General features: G+C 39.8%; 1 protein-coding gene across 1 annotated transcript in view; it reads right to left on the bottom strand.

The window, feature by feature from the left end:
* Positions 1-2259: 2259 nt before the first annotated feature.
* Positions 2260-18185, bottom strand: part of St18 (ST18 C2H2C-type zinc finger transcription factor) — a 112330-nt gene continuing 96404 nt past the window's right edge. Inside the window, exons 18-22 of the mRNA XM_032906474.1 lie at positions 17148-17369; positions 13737-13825; positions 7863-7966; positions 5841-5984; positions 2260-3414 (exon numbers count right to left, since the gene is read on the bottom strand). Coding sequence (XP_032762365.1) covers positions 3274-3414; positions 5841-5984; positions 7863-7966; positions 13737-13825; positions 17148-17369 — 700 coding nt within the window. The 3' untranslated portion in view covers positions 2260-3273. The remainder of the gene's footprint in view (positions 3415-5840; positions 5985-7862; positions 7967-13736; positions 13826-17147; positions 17370-18185) is intronic.

The following is an 18185-nucleotide window of genomic DNA, read 5'->3' as shown; positions in this document are numbered from 1 at the left end:
CTGGTTTCAACTTGTACTTTCTTTGTTGTCCATGGGTGCTTTCCCTTCACACTCTGTACTTGTGGTTCCTCTGCCTGCTGTATCTTTTACCATATCTTTTATCTTTGTCATATCTTTGTCCCAGGGTCCCCACTCAGTTCCAGATCTCTGGAAGAGTGTTCTGATCAGAAATCTGTGATGGGAAAGGATGGGATTTTCTCATCATTTCTTCCTAAGTTCCAGTAGAATTGATAAAATTCTATGACAAATTTGTATCATGAACAATAGACACTACTACTTTCTCATAGACCGTGATAACCAAGGACGGATGTAAAACATACTAAGTAAAGTAGAAACTAAGATTCTGGCTGAACAGCTCTGCATCGCTTTCCTAGAACACATCACATGAACATGTCGTGTAAGCTTAGTGACTGAAGGTGGATGGTGCTCCCTGAAAGCAAACCCAATGTAAGCCCAGCTCTCTCTTCGATCCAGATTTCCCTTCAGTTAATTTGATTTCATTGTGTAAATGTTCCTTTGTCTGTGAGGGACAATCATATTTAAAAGATGTGTAAGCCTGACTAGAAACTCAAAAATAGACTGATGACTTAGATAAGAACACAAAAGCAGGTAGCCTAGAATTGTTTACATTTCCCCCACTTACCTTGCATCAATACAAGCTATATTTAGGACTTGCAGCAGTTTGGTATCAGAAAGGACTTCCTGGGTGCTGTTCATTAGACCTGGACAGAATTAGTTCTAGCGAAGGCAAAGGCACACCCCATTTTGGAGATCTGTTCTACACCAAGTTGCTGAACAACCATCGAATGGCTAAGAATCCTCTCAATCGAGGGTAGAAGTGTTCTGCTGTAACTGTTCTGTGTTGGAGGCTTTCTATGGTATCAGGAGCTGGGGGGTCATAGGCATTGAGACATCTGTCTTGATAAAGTAAATATCACAGCAAAATTCATTATCAATTTTTATTTCCTACCATACACCAAATGTACAGCACTGAACACAATTTTGTTGCATTGATGTAAGAAATATTAATCATTTGGAGAAACAGTATACAAACAAACTACTTCAAATAAAAATGCATACATCACTGCCTTTGTTTCTGTTTACAAAAGACCCAATTTACAGTATCAATCATTAACATAGTTGAAAAGAAAATAATTCAGTACATGTTACAAAACACAAGTACCAAGGAGGCAAATAAATATGGACACACTTCATAAAACTATGTGAACACAAATAAATTAACTGAAGCTATGTAAATTATAGTAATAAATATGTAGGATTGTAAGAGATCTCTTTAAATAAAATATATAACAAACTTGTTAAAATATTTAGCAAAGTAAACTTCTGTCTTTGTAATAAGTGAGCCCATTTGTGTGCTTCTTTGAAGTATTGTGTAGCAAAATGTTCAAAGACATACTTTAATAGGAAACTTTGTGTCCCACTTATAGTAGACACTCCTGGTAGCTGCTTATTTTAAAATTGAGCTTTAAATAAACACCTTTCCTACCTAAGAACAGACATCTCATTTTCACTAAACTAAGATTCGAGAGTTCAAACGAACCCCAAGCCAAAGATAAGCGCCACTTGATGCATAACAATATCCACGGGTCCATGAGAGTGGGGTGACTGTGCCACTTTTCATGGGTCTGAGCAAGTAACAGTAGTAACAGTGAATTCAAGCCTGTGAATGCCATCACACTAAATCTAAATATTCATGAGGCTAATCAAAAATAAACACTTTTATTATAGCACAGAAAATTAAGCCCACACTAAAGTTCATGTGTACTTTTACATAGAGGCACATCTGCACATGAAATGTGTGTGCACACCAAAAAGGCAGTTTAGCTGGTTGTCTATACCTTTTCCTTAAAAAAAATAAATATAAAAAAACTTTTGAAACAATGCTTAACTACTTTACAATCCCTGAAATAGACATTGCCTTTACTACAGCACCTTCTGAACTCTGACCCAGTTGAGATTGTAGGTTGAATTTCATGTGTGGATAAGTGTGCATATAGGTGTGTGGACTGTGCTGGTGTGTGTGTGTGTGTGTGTGTGTGTGTGTGTGTGTGTGTGTGTGTGTGTGTGTGTGTCTCTCTCTCTCTCTGTGTGCAGCATATGTTTTGTCACTTGTAGTTCAAGAGTTTGATCAAATTGAAAACTGTCTTATTTCCTAGGGAAACAAAGACCAATGCTGCCAATGTTCAAGGTAACCACTCAGATTGGAACAACATTTCTTTTCAGGCCTTCTGTTTTCCATTTTTTTCCAGTTAACCCAGTAAGATAAATGCTATTTCAGGGGATATGGTATCTACAAAATTTCCATTTGGATGTGTCTGTATTTATAAGTACAAATCTACACCAATATTGTCACTTGTATATTGTACTAACGTGTAGCAGGAAAAGCCTGGCTGGTCACATCAAAGCTTATTTCTCATCTTGGGAAAGGGTTGCCAACTAGCCAATGTGACTTGAAAAACAAAAAGACAAATTGGACTCACTTAAAATGTATGCTTTAAACAGTCCAAATAAATAATTCAGATTAATTAAATCCGTGCAGCCATGTGGAATACTATGCTGACTACTTTATTTAATTATTGCTATCAAGTTCTGAGTGCACTGTTAGCTAACATCCTGTGCTTTTGAATGCTGATTTCCCACTAGTGGGCGCCATTTATCTTCATAATCCTTCACAGCTCACATTACCAAAAATCACTTATAAAAACAAAACCAGTAAAGGGGAAATGGAAGTGCACAGTAGAAACCAAGCTTGACCATAGTGTAGTCTTGAAACTGGGATTTCCCTCACACATTTTTTTGTTTTGTTTTTCTCATTTAAACCCAGAAAGATATTTGATTTGAGAACAGCATTTCTATTTAAATCCTATTAGAAGATAAATTAATAAACACACCTGTAAAAATATGGTAGACTTCAAAATGCAGTTAAAAGATAAAAAACTCTTTGATTAGTAATAAATAAAATATAAAATGTCACATTTATTTTTACATATACTTTACAAAATAAAGAGTGCAATGAAGAAAGAAAAGAAAAAGATATGAAAATAAATGAGATCTAATAATTGACTGCATTGCTTTTAATCCAAAGAGTTTATCATAGTTTTTCTTTCTTTTTTATGTCAACTGGGGAAAAATTAGTGCAATGTTGCAATTATAAACGCAGGGGACAGCCTCCAGGCTCCAGGGGTATTGGTCCCCTGCGGATCTGTGGGAGTTCATGGCTGTAGTGACCTCCGTTTCCTGCATACTGTTGTCCTACACATGGATACCTTTCACTGCCTGCTTGATGCTTTCCAGTAGAGCTTTGCATTCTGGGGAATAGTCCCGTTCCAGATTGCTGTACATGTCTGTGAGAGTATTTACATATGCTTCAAAATTCTGCTCATTGATAGGCCCCTGATGGAAACAAAGCACAAGGAAACCAATCACAGAGGTTCAGCTTTCCCAAGGAAGATCAGGAGATAGGGATGAATGTTGCCAACTTACATAAGTAGGAAGACAAGGGTATGTAGGACTGTGGCAGTTTGGGATAGGATATAAAAATGTGTGTGTATGGTTTATCTGTTCACTCTTAATTCACGGCATTAGTGGAATGTGATTGAATAGTATTGGGGATCAATCTGGAGCCATTAACAAATGAATCCAGCTGCTGAGCTAGAGGTCTCCAAACTACATATCTTGTCTTGAGAAGAGTCTGGGCTTCATTTGCACTTGCTCAGTACAAAACAAGCTGTCTGTGGCAAGAATGCTCAGAGGATGAAGATTTGCTTTTGCCAAGTGGTTCTTTAACAGTCCTTGGCTGGAATGGCAGGGATTGTAAATTTTAGCCAGTAGTTCACTAATAGTTGTGATAGAGATTTTTCTACTATGGCAGCTCAGTTCATTTTGCCTTCTCTGTTTCTTTAGGGAGAGTATCAGTGTTAGAAGAGCCAGACTTTTTTAACTTTACCCTTGGGCGTATTTTGGCTTCTTCTTTGCCTAATATAATAGTTTAATTAATTAATTAATTTGTTTTGATATTTTGAGACAGAGTCTCATTTTTTAATCTTGGCTGGCCGGAAACTCTTTATGTAGATGAGTCTGGTCTTCAGTGTCCAGAGATCTACCTGCTTCTGCCTCCCAAATGCTAGGATTAAAGGGGAGTCCTATGATGCTGGAACAGATAGGCAGACAGGTAGACAGACAGACACAATGTATAAAGATGCTTTATATATGTTTATCTGTGCATTACATATGTACTTTGTGCCTGTGGAGGCCAGAAGAGGGTGTCAGATATATTGGAATTGGAATAACAGCCCTGAGCTGCCTCATGGGTTTTGGAAATTGAACCTGGGTCCCTTGGAAGGGCAACCAGTGCTCTTAACTGCTGAGCTATCTCTCCAGCCCTGTAGTATGTTTTATAATGGGTACATACTAGCTGTGTGTAAACTGAATGCACAAGAGGGAGGGAATGCATGACAAAAGGGAATATTCCCCTGCCATGTAGGGTGCCTCCACGTTCCCACCTTTTTGAAAACCCATGGCAAATTACTTATTTACCCAAAAGGTACTTGGAAAGAAGGACTTAAAAATGAGTAAATAGCTATGGCATACGGAAAATGATTACTATCAGTACCATTTAGAAAGTCAGCTTTTAGATCCAGATGACTTTGTGTGTCCAGCACTGGTCAGGTCTGGAGTATGCGCACTAGCTAGTTGCGATTGTTCCCTTTCAGTTTCTGTCTCTGCTGTGCCTGTGTTTCCTATAATAACATGCAACTGGACAAAGAATCTGGTGGCAGAGTGCATAAAGACTACATTAGGACGTTTATTGTCCCACAGCCCCCTGACGCAGGCCAGCTATGACTCTTGACCAGTGATGGAGGCTGAGCCATGCCTTTCTCCGCTGTGGTTAGGGAGCTTTCGTGTGATCAGCCCGCAGTCACTGCTACAGCGCCTTGCATGGCTCTTGGATGATAGTTAGGTACAATTATCTGTGTCAGTAATTGCTGTGGCACTGACAAAGAAGAAAATCCTAAGAAACATACATTTGAAGAAGAAAAATAGGAAAAAGAAAGATGATAATACCCAATAATCATAAACTAAAGTTATTATTATTATTATTATTTTTTTTTGGTGGGGGAGACATGTCAAAACCATTTAGGATTGAGTGAGGTAAAGACTTTGTGTTAGCAAGTTGGATAAATTGAGAATTTTAGTATTTTAAATAAAACTCAACTATATTTTTATTACTTTTCTGTTGCCTTAAGCCCTCTTATGTGCTAACTAGTAATTTTGGTGTAAGTATATAGGCTCTGAGGAAATTAACAGCATCAGCAAAATAGTTTCCTGCAAATGTACCTCCATCTCCAAAGACTGATTTATATTTGCAAAAATGTAGAATAAACATTTTGTGCATTCTAAATAGTTGCATACTTATGAATAAGGACTAAGGGATACAGCATAAAGGATAGGAGATACGGATGCATTCTATGTTTCACAATGAGTTTATTGGGAATGTTATAGTTCCTGAGTTGAGTAGATAGTGCTGAGGGATGTAGAGAATCATCTGTTTGGAAACATATTTTCAGTGAGTGAGCTCTGGCATCCAGCTTTCATACAACTTTATAAAATAGCTTCAAGCAAACCTTCATCCTTAAAGAGTCCTGGCCTTTTGGAATGTCACTGGCCTTAAATCATCTGAATATGCGTATCTAACATGTTTTCAGATGGCGAAATCATTGAGTATGAGAACGAATCGGGCGGGGGTAGGTGACTGCTGACACAGCCACAAAGACAATGAGGTAGATGATGGGGCAGCAGAGCCTTGCTCTCGGTCTTACCATCTGTGGAAGTTGTATGTCAGCAAGACTGGAGATGAGAGCCTGGCTAAGCCCTGCCAGCTCCTTCAGTAGACTCTCGTTGCTCTGCTCTATAAGCTTGTTCTCCTCCTCTATGGTCTTCAAGTTGCTCTCCATAGATGTTATCTAGAACAGAAGCAGTGACATGAGAAGCAGAGATAGAGGCTTATAAAAGGTCTCTGGGGGAAACCTGAGGCTAGATATAGATGCCAAGGGGTGCTTCCATCCCAAACTTCAGCCCAGCCTTTGTGCTGTAAGTGTTGGATTCACGCCTTCGGATTTGTACTTTTGACACAGACTTTTCCATGAATTGCAGGTATAACTTCTGTACATGGTTTAAAGTCAATATGCCCCAGATTGAATCTGCTATTTTCCCAATTCTCGCTCCAGTACCAGGTCTCTCTTTTACAGTGATTGACAACCTGAATGTTGCCCAGATTCAAGGTTCTTGTCCTTGCACTTCAAGTTCACTAAGAACTTCTTGTAAAATATGCAGGATGAGGCTACTATTCACCTATGTTGTGGCCATCTAGACCCAGCCATTTGGTGTGATGCTATCACTTCTCACAGGTGACCTTGTGTCACCTTTGCTCTGCATAGTCTCTCGTTGGTCCTCATCGATACACCACCAAGTTTAGACTTTTCCAGGTCATGTTAGAACTTACATCAAGGATGACTGAATTACTCTTAAAGCCCAAACGCTTCAGAGGCTCCTCGTTCCGTCAAAGTAAATGCCAAGGCCATCAACCTCGACTAGGTCATTCTACATGAACAGCCCTGTGTCATCTCTGATACCCTTCTGTAATTTGCCCCATTCAGCTGTATTACCTCCAGACATATTTCTCTATTACTTAAATCTCTACATTTCTTATGATTATGGGTTTGCTCTAGTCTGTCCAAAACAATCTTCCTCATCACAGTTGGCTATCTCCTTCACGTCTACACCATTGCTGACACATTTCATTTTTCTTGAGGCCCAGTCATCCTATTTAATATTAAATCCCCTTTTCTTATGGCATCAGATTACACACACACACACCCATACACACACACACACACACACACACACACACACACACTTTACTGTTTGGCTTCCCCACTGAGATCAAGATCCATGAAGAAGAGGCTATGTGTTCCTCACTAATGGTTTTAAGGGGAGCCTCATGCTTTCCAAAGGGAAACATCAAGCTCCTCTCGAGGATTTCTGTGGCATTCAGAAGATGAGATGAAGAAACTAATTCAGAGGCACTGAACTGCTTAGGTGAGGACTGCAGAGAGCAATGGGAAGAAGCCTTCACTTTAGGAGTAAGGAAGGAGGGCAAATGGGAGAAGCAGCATGAAGGACCCTGTGCGCTCTGCTTGGTTTCCTTTTCCCACTTTTAACTTCTTGCAATCGGTTATTTTTTTGCTTTTTGAGATACTGCGGATTGAACCCAGAGTCTTGCAATGGATAGGCAAACAATCTACCACCAAGCTACTTCCACAATAACAGAATTTGTGTTAGCATCTTAAAAATCCTAGATTGAATGAACTTTTATTTCCCAGTGGTCTAGATTTAGAGATTCCTTGGAGTTTTTATATAAAATATTGTATAAGATCTGCTTTTAGCATAAACACCACTGTTCTAGAAGAATTATATTTAAAAAGTTTAATGTCACATTTGCATTTTTACTAAAACTAAGGACTCTATCCTTTTTACACAGTTCTCTACAAAGCACTGCATACTCTACTGGAGTCTGCAGAGCCATCTGCTTTATTTGCTCATGAATGGGGATTCTAAGCCAGCCAGGTAAAGGAGGAGTAGCTCTTGCGGCTGCTGCTGCTGCTGAGTCAATAGCCACAGGCATGAGCCACTCATTCAAGATTTACAGTAAGTGCCTGACAGAGGAACACAGTTTTCTATGGTGTTAGCAATGCTTCAGATGCAAGAATCGGGAAGGTCAATGTTTTGTACCCACTAGAGATCATAATCACTTTAGAAATAACTAATTAGTGGTTTTTAACCTGGGTCTGAAGTTTCATCATATCTGCTTCAATTTTAAGGTTGGATTCATTCAGTTCCTTTATTTCTTCATCCAGATGCCTAATTTCTTCATCACCCTCAATACCTGTGAAGAGTCAACAGATCACATTGAAAACAGAAGACAAGGGCATTGGCAGGTTAATTTATGTTTAGATATGAGACCTTAGTTTAGATTTTTTTAACCCAGACTATATTAGGATTCTGAAAAAAAGAAAGTAGTTTTGGAATTTGATGCTAAGAAAATAGAGTGGAAAAGTACCAGCTTTCAGGTGACTCCACTGTGCCCCACAAGACCCAGTAAACCCTCATTACAGCCCTTACAGCATGTCCCATTGTACTCTAAAATGAAAATAACTTGGCAAAAATTAAATGAACTAACAGTGTTCAAATTCATGCAATGTCTTATACAGACACTGCAAGGACAGTGAGGTCACAAGGGATGCCCAGCAATTAAATATCTGTTTAGTTGAGGTGACCCTTCGGAGCCATGCCTAGAGGCAGAACTGTGGTGCCCAGCAGATGATGTGGAGACCAGAAACACAGAATAGATTTCTATGCATGCTCTTGTCAAGGTAGTACATGTAATTTAGGAGAAAGAATACTGTTTGAGTGTTGCTCTTGCATTTGGTCAGTTACTAATCTTTGGACTTTAATTTCTGTGAAAAATGCATCGCATCTATGTGTGAGAATAATTTAAATCAAATGTAGACCCTGAGATAGTGTCCAGTGAACAGGTGTTAGTTTCCACCATTGTGCAGTGGGTGGGAATACATTTGACACATGTGAAAGTCTGGGAAAGGTAGAAGAGTGCCATAGCCTGCTCTGCAGTTGATCTCACCAGTCTGGAGAAATGGGTCTATACTATACTGACAACAGAGAGGAATGAGTACAACCTGCTGCATACTAGTTCAAGAGAATTTTATAGGAGCATTTTCAATTATTTTACCAGGACTAAGCTTCTGTAGTGAATTTCTGAGCGAATAGTCCATAACCTGATGTGAATGCTCAGGCATGTCCCCTAAAAGCTTATGTTATCAAAACTTAACTTCTGATGTCATATTTAATGGCTGGAGCAGGATCCTTAAGGAGTGATTGGGATTAGGTAGAGTCATGAGTAGGGTCCCTGTGGTGACATCAGCAACTCTTTATGAAGAGAGAATGGAACAAGCACATTTGTTCCATATGATACCCTCCACTATGCTGTCAGGCACCAGAGCAGGGCTCTCCCTTACCAGATACCCAACAGATGCTGGTGACATGTTCTTGGTCTTCCCATCCTCCCAAACCAGGAGCCTAGTAGATTTCTGTTCTGTACAAATTACCTACATCAAACATTCTTTATAACAACTGAAGACGCAGTAAGGTATCTACTGAAGGTAAAGGTTCATTCACGTTCTCTGTGACCCAGCAATTTCATTCCCAAGCGCATGCCTAAAACAGGAAGGTACACATGGCATGCACTCACAATATGTGCACAGCTGGACTTCACAAAAGCTTGATGCTGAAACAAGCCAGACACTTTCCCACCGCCAATAATGATGTGGATGACCCTCGTAAAAGATATCTATTTTTAACTGCGTGTGTGTGCGCGTGCGCATGCATGCGCATGCCAGGGAGAAAAAAAGAAAACGTGCAACAGACTGATAGACTGATTTCACACTGGATTCTGACACTCAATAGAAAAGAAGACAACCAAGATATTTCTAGATCAGTCTGAATAGGAAGCAACAGTTTGACACAGCTGCACAGTAGAGTGGACAGGCACAAAGGCCCATACTAATGTAACTGTGATGCTCCCGTGGGAAGAGGACCATGATACCTAGGGAACTCTGCTGAGTGTCTAAGCATCACACATCTGTAGGGAGATCAGTTTTCTCTCAGGAGATAACAGATGGTGGCTAGGGAAGAAGGAATATGCATTTGAGTACTGTCAGCATTTGGCAGTTCTGTGATTGAGCAAGTGAAAAGTCCCCTTACTATATTTTTCTGACACAGCGTTTTTCCTTTCTATAATCTTACTTCAAGTATTTTTTCAAATAATGGTAAGGTGACACAGGCAAAAAGTATGAAGAGTTTTGAAGTATTTTGCAGAAGCTGAGTATTGTAAGGCCCCTCACTGTGACTTCAAAACTGAGAAGGCACATAATTGAGACATGGGCAGTTGATATGAACAAGATGAGCGTCCCAGTGAGAGAACAGAAAGCACGAGGATGCAGGTAGAGAAGTGGGTGTGCCCAGCCATGTAAGAAGGTACACTACAGGAATGGGTCATGGGGACCTCATGGGATCTGAAGTAGGATCCACAGAATGATTTTAAGGAAGAAAGTTGCTGAGATCTCTCCCCCTCTATCTGTATTCTCTGTTAGCCTTCCTCCCCCCCTCCTCCCCCCTCCTCCCTCCTCCCTCCCTCCCCTCCCCCTCCTCCTTCCTCCCTCTCTCCTCCTTCCTTCTCTCTTTTCACAAAGTGTTAGACATCAAATGTACAGCCCTGTACACTCAGCACAAGTGCTACCCTGCTGAGCTGCATCTCCAACAATCTGGCTGACCTTAAAAAATACATCTGGGTTTTTGTGGAGAAGCAACAGATGGTGAGACAGAGCAGAAGCTAGAAGATGCAGAATGATTATTCCTGGAGTCCTGATTAGGTGTTAGTCCGCAATACATGACCATGTGATAAGAAGTAAGGGAAAGAGATGGATTCAAAATGTAATGTGCAGGCAGAATTTGCTAGATTTATGACAGATTGGAATAAATGAGAAGGAAGAAGCTATGGTGAATTTTGCTATAACAGGTGGTATAGTTATAATGGGACACCTTCACCATAGGAAGGAATAGGGACCAGACATTTGCAGTAGGATGATTAAACGTCCAATTTTGGCTATGTTCTGGAATGCTTTTGAGAAGTACTTCTAAGTGAGAGATTGGTAATGGGATTCAGTTAAGGTTATGTTTCCCTGATATTCACTGTTAATGAAGATGGCTGCTATAGTTTGGTTCTTGTCTGAAGTCCAAGGGTCCATGAGTTAAGGCATAGTCTCTAGGTTAATGCTCTGGGGAGGTTGTGTAGATGTTAGGAGGTGAGACCCTGTAGGAGGACTTTAGGTATTTGGAGGCTTTAAAGGGGTCACAGAATACTAGCCATATCTTTCCTGGCTTCATGGTTATAAAGCGAGTGGCTTTGCTCTAGCACATTTTGTTACCATGATATGCTGCCTCATCAGTGGTCATGGCTGGGACCTCCAATGTTGTGAGCCCACCCAAATCTCAGTTCTTTTAACCTCAGGATTTCAAGTCATTTAAAATCACATTGGAAAGCTGACTAACAAGGGCACAGCTACTTAGTCAATGGTGTGTGATGGGAAGACTTCCAATAACAATGGTTCCTTAAGCTTATTGGCGGGGAAGTATGACCATGGGAAGAGAGCTTAAAAAAAGGTGATTGGGGTGAGAAACATGACTCAGTAGGTATTAAGTGCTTGTTGAGCAAGCCAGACAACCTGAGTTTGACTCCTAGAGTCCACATAAAAAAATAAGATGCCACAGCACCCAGAATAGCAATATTCCTGTGGAGGGTTAATGGGCTGAGACAACTCACTTGGAGTATGCAGGACAGTAGCATTAACAAGAGGGGAGAACTGACTCATAAACTCCCATAAATTTGAAAGAGAGTAAGGAGGGTATGTGAAGGGTTTCAAGGGAGGAGAGAGGAGGGAGGCATATACAAATGATAAATAAATCAACTATTCTGACAGGGCCTGCTATTAATCTGGCTCTCTATAATTCTCATCAAATTAATAAATGAAGGGGCTAATATATTATCAATTCTGAGAAGTGGGAGGTATTTTAGCAGCATTGTTAAATTTGGTCTGTATCTTTGTACTTTTTTAGTAAGTACATTACTTATCGACTTCCAGTGAGATATTGAACCTCTCCACACAGAGCCAGAACAACCTCCTTTCCTCCAGTGGACCTCATTCCCACAAAGTGAGGCTCACAAGGGGACTCATATCTTGAATTTCACTTTGAACTACCAAGCAGTAATTCATATGTCTCATGAGACAATCACTCCTTCTTTCACTCTACAGATGGGAAACTAAATATCTGAGCTGGAATTCAAACATGTTTCTCTGTACCAGAGCAATGTCTTATAACCTTACTCAAGGCCTCTGTTATCTATGATGTGCCTTCCTCATGCTCAACTTTAGATGGAATATATTCAAGAGAAATTTCCAGAAATAGCTCCTAAAATTTGGATTTATAGTAAGTTGCTATAATTGTTCTATTTTATTATTTGTTGATAATCTATTACTGTGACTAATTTATAAATTAAACTGCAGCACAGGTCTGTACATATATGGCTAATACGATCTGTGGTTTAGAAACCACTGGCGGCTTAGAAGTTGTGGGGGATGGGGCAGGATTTGTAATGTCACCTCTACTCACAGATGACTAATGTGTTTTTGGAAGCATAATGAAATGCATGCCAATGGTGCTCCTTTAAGTTGTTGGTAGAATGTCAGACTAGCTTGGCATTGCTATAGATCAAAGAAAATATACAAATACTCTATTATATATTTATTTGGTGAGGTTTGTGCACTTTACCCCATATATATAAAACACACACACATAGGGCTAAGGTGATATATAGATAAAAACACATTAAAGTGTCCTAATTTCACTGATGGAGACATACTGGAGGAATGAGATACTTCTAAGAAACAGCCAGAGTTCTAGGCAAAGCTCAGCTGCTTAGCATCTGGGTGCTAGAAACAGTGGAGGTAGCTGGTCTGTCCCTAACATCTAGGGGCTTAACCTTTGACTTTCTGAAGGTCTTAGCAGTGGGCAGCCTGGGAGTGGAGAAGCACCTACAGGATGTTGTAGGTAATCCAGTTGAAGTACTTCCTAAGTAGGAAGTAATAGGCGGCTCAAGAGAGCTTTTCTTTCCAGACATCTCCCATTTAAAATCCAATATTTGCATTAAAATAAGCAAAAGACTTTCAGAAAAGAAATGTGAGAACAATTAAAGGTGCTCAGCTTGAGCACAGCAGGAGAGTGAACACTCAACATGCAAGAGGCCTGGGCTTCCCTCCCCTGCAGCAAAAATGAAAAGAAAATGGTTGTGGTTCAGTTCTAATCACGTACCAAAGACAACATCATATATAATTCAGAAGCACAGTACTGCTTTGCCATGGTGTGTTTAATGCTTTAGGAAGATCTTTGAGTGGAAAGGAGTAAGGCCGAGAGAACCTGAAACAATGCTGAAAGAAACATTTGAAAACTATTCAAGGACCAAAATAACAATGGGAGCCTCCTAGGGAACTCAGAATTAATACATCCTCATACTGACAGGAAACTGACACTAAGTACTAGGTAGAGACACAGATATAGATACAGATACTAGGGCACCAAGAGTCACCGTAAAACATCTGTCTTTAAACAGAAAACAATTAAAGGTTCAAATACCAATGCCAGAAATTGTGTTTATTGAAAATTTATGGCAACATACACTGGAAACACATATGAATGAACACAGATATGCACATGTACACACATGTACATGCAGGTACATATATGCTCCTGGGAGAAAAACTGTCATTGAAAAGACTGAAGGACACGATTAGTGTGTCTCTCAACTTATCTCTGTGCCATTTCATACCTTTTCTTGCAGGAAAGCCTTATTGAATAGTAGAGGAGACATGGAGAATAATTTCAGAGATAGGTTATGGTTTTGGCTTAAAGCTAAGGAAACTCTTTTGTTTTTCACCACTGAAAGTATGCTTTAATACAGTGTATACTTTTGTTTAAAGAGGTCAGTGGGATCCAGTGCCTAGACCTTGATTGAGATGGTGACTTACCCCCAGTTGCTTTGAGCTTGATGGTCATTAGTTCCTCAGAGACCTTGACTTTTTTGATAGCTTGTGCATTAAGAGGGCATCCGGATAAGCTGCGAGAAGAGGATTTATACCCATGTGGGAAATGGATGTCATTTTTCATTAAATGATTTTTTTTGCTACTTATTCTTGATACATACATACATACATATATACGTATATATAAAATCTAAAGGTTCTCAAGTAATTTTGCATTTTTCTCTTAAATCAAAGTACAGGTTTTTGCTGCTGACACAAACGGTATCATTCATTTGGCAGAATACTGGTCTTGAACACTCATGAATGTGTGGTCAGTGGTATAGACTTTACTTTCTGTAGATATAAAACTGTCCACAAAGGTCATGAACAAAGACAGTTGTTATCTGGCCAAAGTCCACATAAAACATTCCAGAGTCTAGTTCTTCCTGTTTTCATGCAAAGAACAGTCTGATCTTTATATAATGACTCAGTTTTAATTATAGTCAGCAACAAATTCCCTCTTACTACAGAAGATTCAGTCTGCTTATGGAAAGTGTCTACATTTTTCTTCAACTGTTAAAATATTATTTTTCATTTTAAAAATCTCTCCACTGAAATGGGAATAAAAGCAGCTATGGCAGGTGCAGTCAGGGCAAGGAGATCTATTATCTGTTCAGGTGCACATGACCCTGCCCATTGAATCACTGCTCTCTGACGCAGGCTTCTTTCCTTTAATGTCACTTGATTATTTAAATAGCACCAGTGTGATAATGACAACCCTGAACAAAACATGTTTTCCATTGTTTATTAACAAATAATTTTCTTGTTCTAAGAAGTCATTAATTCTTTCATGGTTTTGTTATATCTTTGTAGAAACCATTTTCAGATTAAAACAAAAATGAGAACAATCAACCATTTAAAGTATTTTCCCCCACAGAAATGTGGTTTCAATTCATCTATAAAACAATCATTTCAAGCTGAAGTTCAAGATGCTATGCCAAGTGGAAGGAAGGTTTTCTGGACTAAAGTCCTTGATAAATGTGAGCCATTGCGTGCTTTAAGAATAAGGAAACTATCCAACATTAATATTCTAGGAAGTATAGAAACTAATATAAAACTCTAATGGTCATATATAATAGGCAACATTATAAAAGTGTTATATGGTTTGGTCATCTTTGATAAGTGATAAATTATTTATGGAGGAAAAGACAATGAGAGGCACAACTTGAGGTCAAAACTACTTTGGAGCCTCATTCTGACATTCATGGCCTACATAAGATTCATGAAGACTGTTTCTTTCTCTGTTGAGTGTATATGAGTTTGTCTTCTTTTATTCTCACATGCTGTAGTCTTGGAAAATGGTTGTGAAGGTGATAAATACTTAATTGGTAAAGGGAAATGTTGAAGGTGTCCATTTTTTTTTAACACAATGGACAGTATTTCATTTGAAACTTCCCATCTTCCCCCTTCTAATATCTGTTTTGCAATTTACACTCTATTTCTGGTAGATACTGTTTTAAAAACACTAAGGAACCATCAGCCGTCATCACACAGCTTAGAAAGAGTATGTGCTGACATGAAAATGAGGCTTTGGAAGGTATAGGCCCGTGAGTGGGTCCTTGGAGCTCACTAGCCAATTAGCTTAGAATACTTGTTGACGTTTTTGGCTGGTAAAAGATCCTCTCTAAAACAGAAGATGGATAGTCCAGAGGAAAGACACCTGAGGTTGTCCTCCGGCCTCTACATATGTGTGTAGGTCACAGGTCACTCCAGGTATCTTTCCTCAGGCCTTCACAGACAAGTGCACACATGCATGTATCACTCTACCCCTATGTCCCATGATGGAAGTCCTTTATGGATCTGGAAGTGAAGTCTGGCAGGCCTGGGAGCAGGCCTATGGGCTGTGGACTCCATTGCAGAAAAACAAAACAAAACCAAGCTAAACCATGAGTCTCATATCATTTCCATAAAATCAGCAATTCAGTTAAGGCATAGCAAAGAGGTGAGCTGTGTCTTCATTTCTTCTCATACTAGATTATGTATATTTAGGGTAGTGTGGCCACAGACTTGTTTGCCTTTTTAGAACAAAATGGTAGGTGACTCAACTTAGGCATATTTGGTTTGTGACTGCTGCTCCTAGATAGGAAATCATGATTCAAACATATTAAAACAAGGCATGCCACAGTGGACATGAGCTTGCACTGAAAGCCATCAAAATACATCATTTGGAAACAAAATTTCCCAAGCAGATTTCACTGACAACTTCAAAACAAGCAATCCCTGAAAAGATAATTTTCTGGCATAATGTTAAGGGTTTCCTCTGACCTCCTCACAGAAAATTTCAAATTTCTCCATAAGCTCGTTTACTGGCACCTTGAAAGCGATCAATTCCTGTAGGGATTATTTTCTGGTAAAACTGTTTTGTCCCAGTTCTAAAATTGAAAAAGTTTCAAAATGTCCCAACTTGCTTAGTTAGTATACTGATCATAAGGGAATCAACATTTCCATAAGACCGTAAGAAGTAGTCTAAAAGACTTAGAAGGGGGTGGGACACTAACTGACTGGAGAAATATATCAAGATTTTTCTAGCCTTTTTTTCTTAAGGTGGAATGGGAGCCACATAGCTGGTCTAACATCATCCTTGTACAACAGAGGGTTCCACTGAGAGTCAGGGGTTCAGTGATGAGGGGGTGACATCATTGCAAAGCTCCAGGTCCATGTGCCCCACCAGCACCCACACATGCTGCTATCTATCCTCCAGGCTGCTGTGGGTGAATCACATCTTCCCAGAAGCAAAACATGGCTGCACTGGCCTGCAATTGGGTGGATGCAAGCGAGGTAGGCTGGCAGAAATGCACACGTGAAAGCTCACAGCTGCCTGAGGTAGTAGAGTGGATAGCAGCACTTGGAGCTGGAATGAAGCTTTGAAAGACCCCACTACTTAAAATTAGCAACATAAGCAATATTTTAGGATGAAAGAAACAAATGGAGTTTTTCTTTCTTCCTTTCTTTTTTAAAAATTCATTTATTTATTATGTATACCGTGTTCTGCCTGATATATGCCTGTACACCAGAAGAGGGCACCAAGATCACATTACAGATGATTGTGAACCACCATGTGGTTGCTGGGGATTGAACTCGGGACCTCTGGAAGAGCAGTCAGTGCTCTTAACCACTGAGCCATCTCTCCAGCCCACAAATGGAGTTTCTAGAGTACTTGAAGTCTGTGCAGTGTATTTTCAGAAACAGAAAATGCATTTTTCATTCTTCAGACTAGTCAAATATCTATTTAGCAAGACTTGGCGTTATATATCTAAAGTGTTATAAATTAATATGTTGAGAGTTTTGACCTTTCCCCAAGTAACTCACAATACAAACAATCACAACAAGAACAGCAAGACAGAAAAGAAGCATTACCTCCTGTGGGTGACAAAAACGTTGTTCACATGACCCAGACCATTGCATCCTGGCAGAGGACAGTGGGGAAGTTCTTGCTTGTTCAGTTTCCATGAGAGAGGGGTTCCATTGAGGGGATTCTCCTTCTGTCTCTTGGCAGCCAGAGGACAGCCAGAAGCTGTGCGGTGTGATGTGTATTTACCTGATATGTGACCTTGGCCGTCACACCCTATTACAGGACATCTGTGAAACACAACAGAACCATTATCAGGAAGTAACAGCTTCATACTACACAGAAGCAACAACAGCAGAGAGCTTCAAAGGACACCACCGTGTGCTGGCTAATTTTATGTCAACTTGACACAGGCTACAGTCATTAGATAGGAGAGAACCTCAACTGAGAAAGGTTGTAGGTAAGCCTGGAGAGCATTTTCTTAATTAGTGATTGGTGTGGGAGGAACCAGCTCAATGTAGGTAGGGCTGCCCTGGGCATGTGTCCTGAGTTCTATAAGAATCCACAGAGAGCAAGCTAATAAGCAGCACCCATCCATTTCTTCAGATCCTGCCTCCAGGTTTCTGCCCTGTTTGAATTTCTACACTGACTTCTTTCAGTGATTGACCATGATCTGAAATGGTAAGTCCAATAAACCTTTTTCTCCCTAACTTGCTTTTGTTCTCGGTGTTTCACTGTAGCGAGAGAAAAAGCCTAAGATACACCACAACTAATGAAACAGCTTTGTGTTGGCAGTAAGAATCAGCAGGCTCTAGGCTGAGAAACTTCCATGCATCACCTCTTTTTTTAAAAAAAGTATATCAATATATTATAGAAATAATTGTGAAAGTAGATGTAGCAAAATAGTTACAGAACTGGACATAATCAAATGCATTTAAAAGAAACCATCCACTATAATTTCATGTGCCATGGGGTGTAGACAGGTGTCCCATAAATAAGTCTATATGCTTAGTATGTGCACTTGTAGCCATGTGTGCTTCTGTGAGATTCAGTCAATCGCTCCTGAGCCTACCAGCCCAGCTGGGCACTTAGTTGACTGCACACAA

Source organism: Rattus rattus, chromosome 1 (assembly GCF_011064425.1).
Source record: "Rattus rattus isolate New Zealand chromosome 1, Rrattus_CSIRO_v1, whole genome shotgun sequence".
NCBI lineage: Eukaryota > Metazoa > Chordata > Mammalia > Rodentia > Muridae > Rattus > Rattus rattus.
Note: the sequence above shows the minus strand (reverse complement) of the source record. Positions and strands in the feature narration are given on the sequence as shown.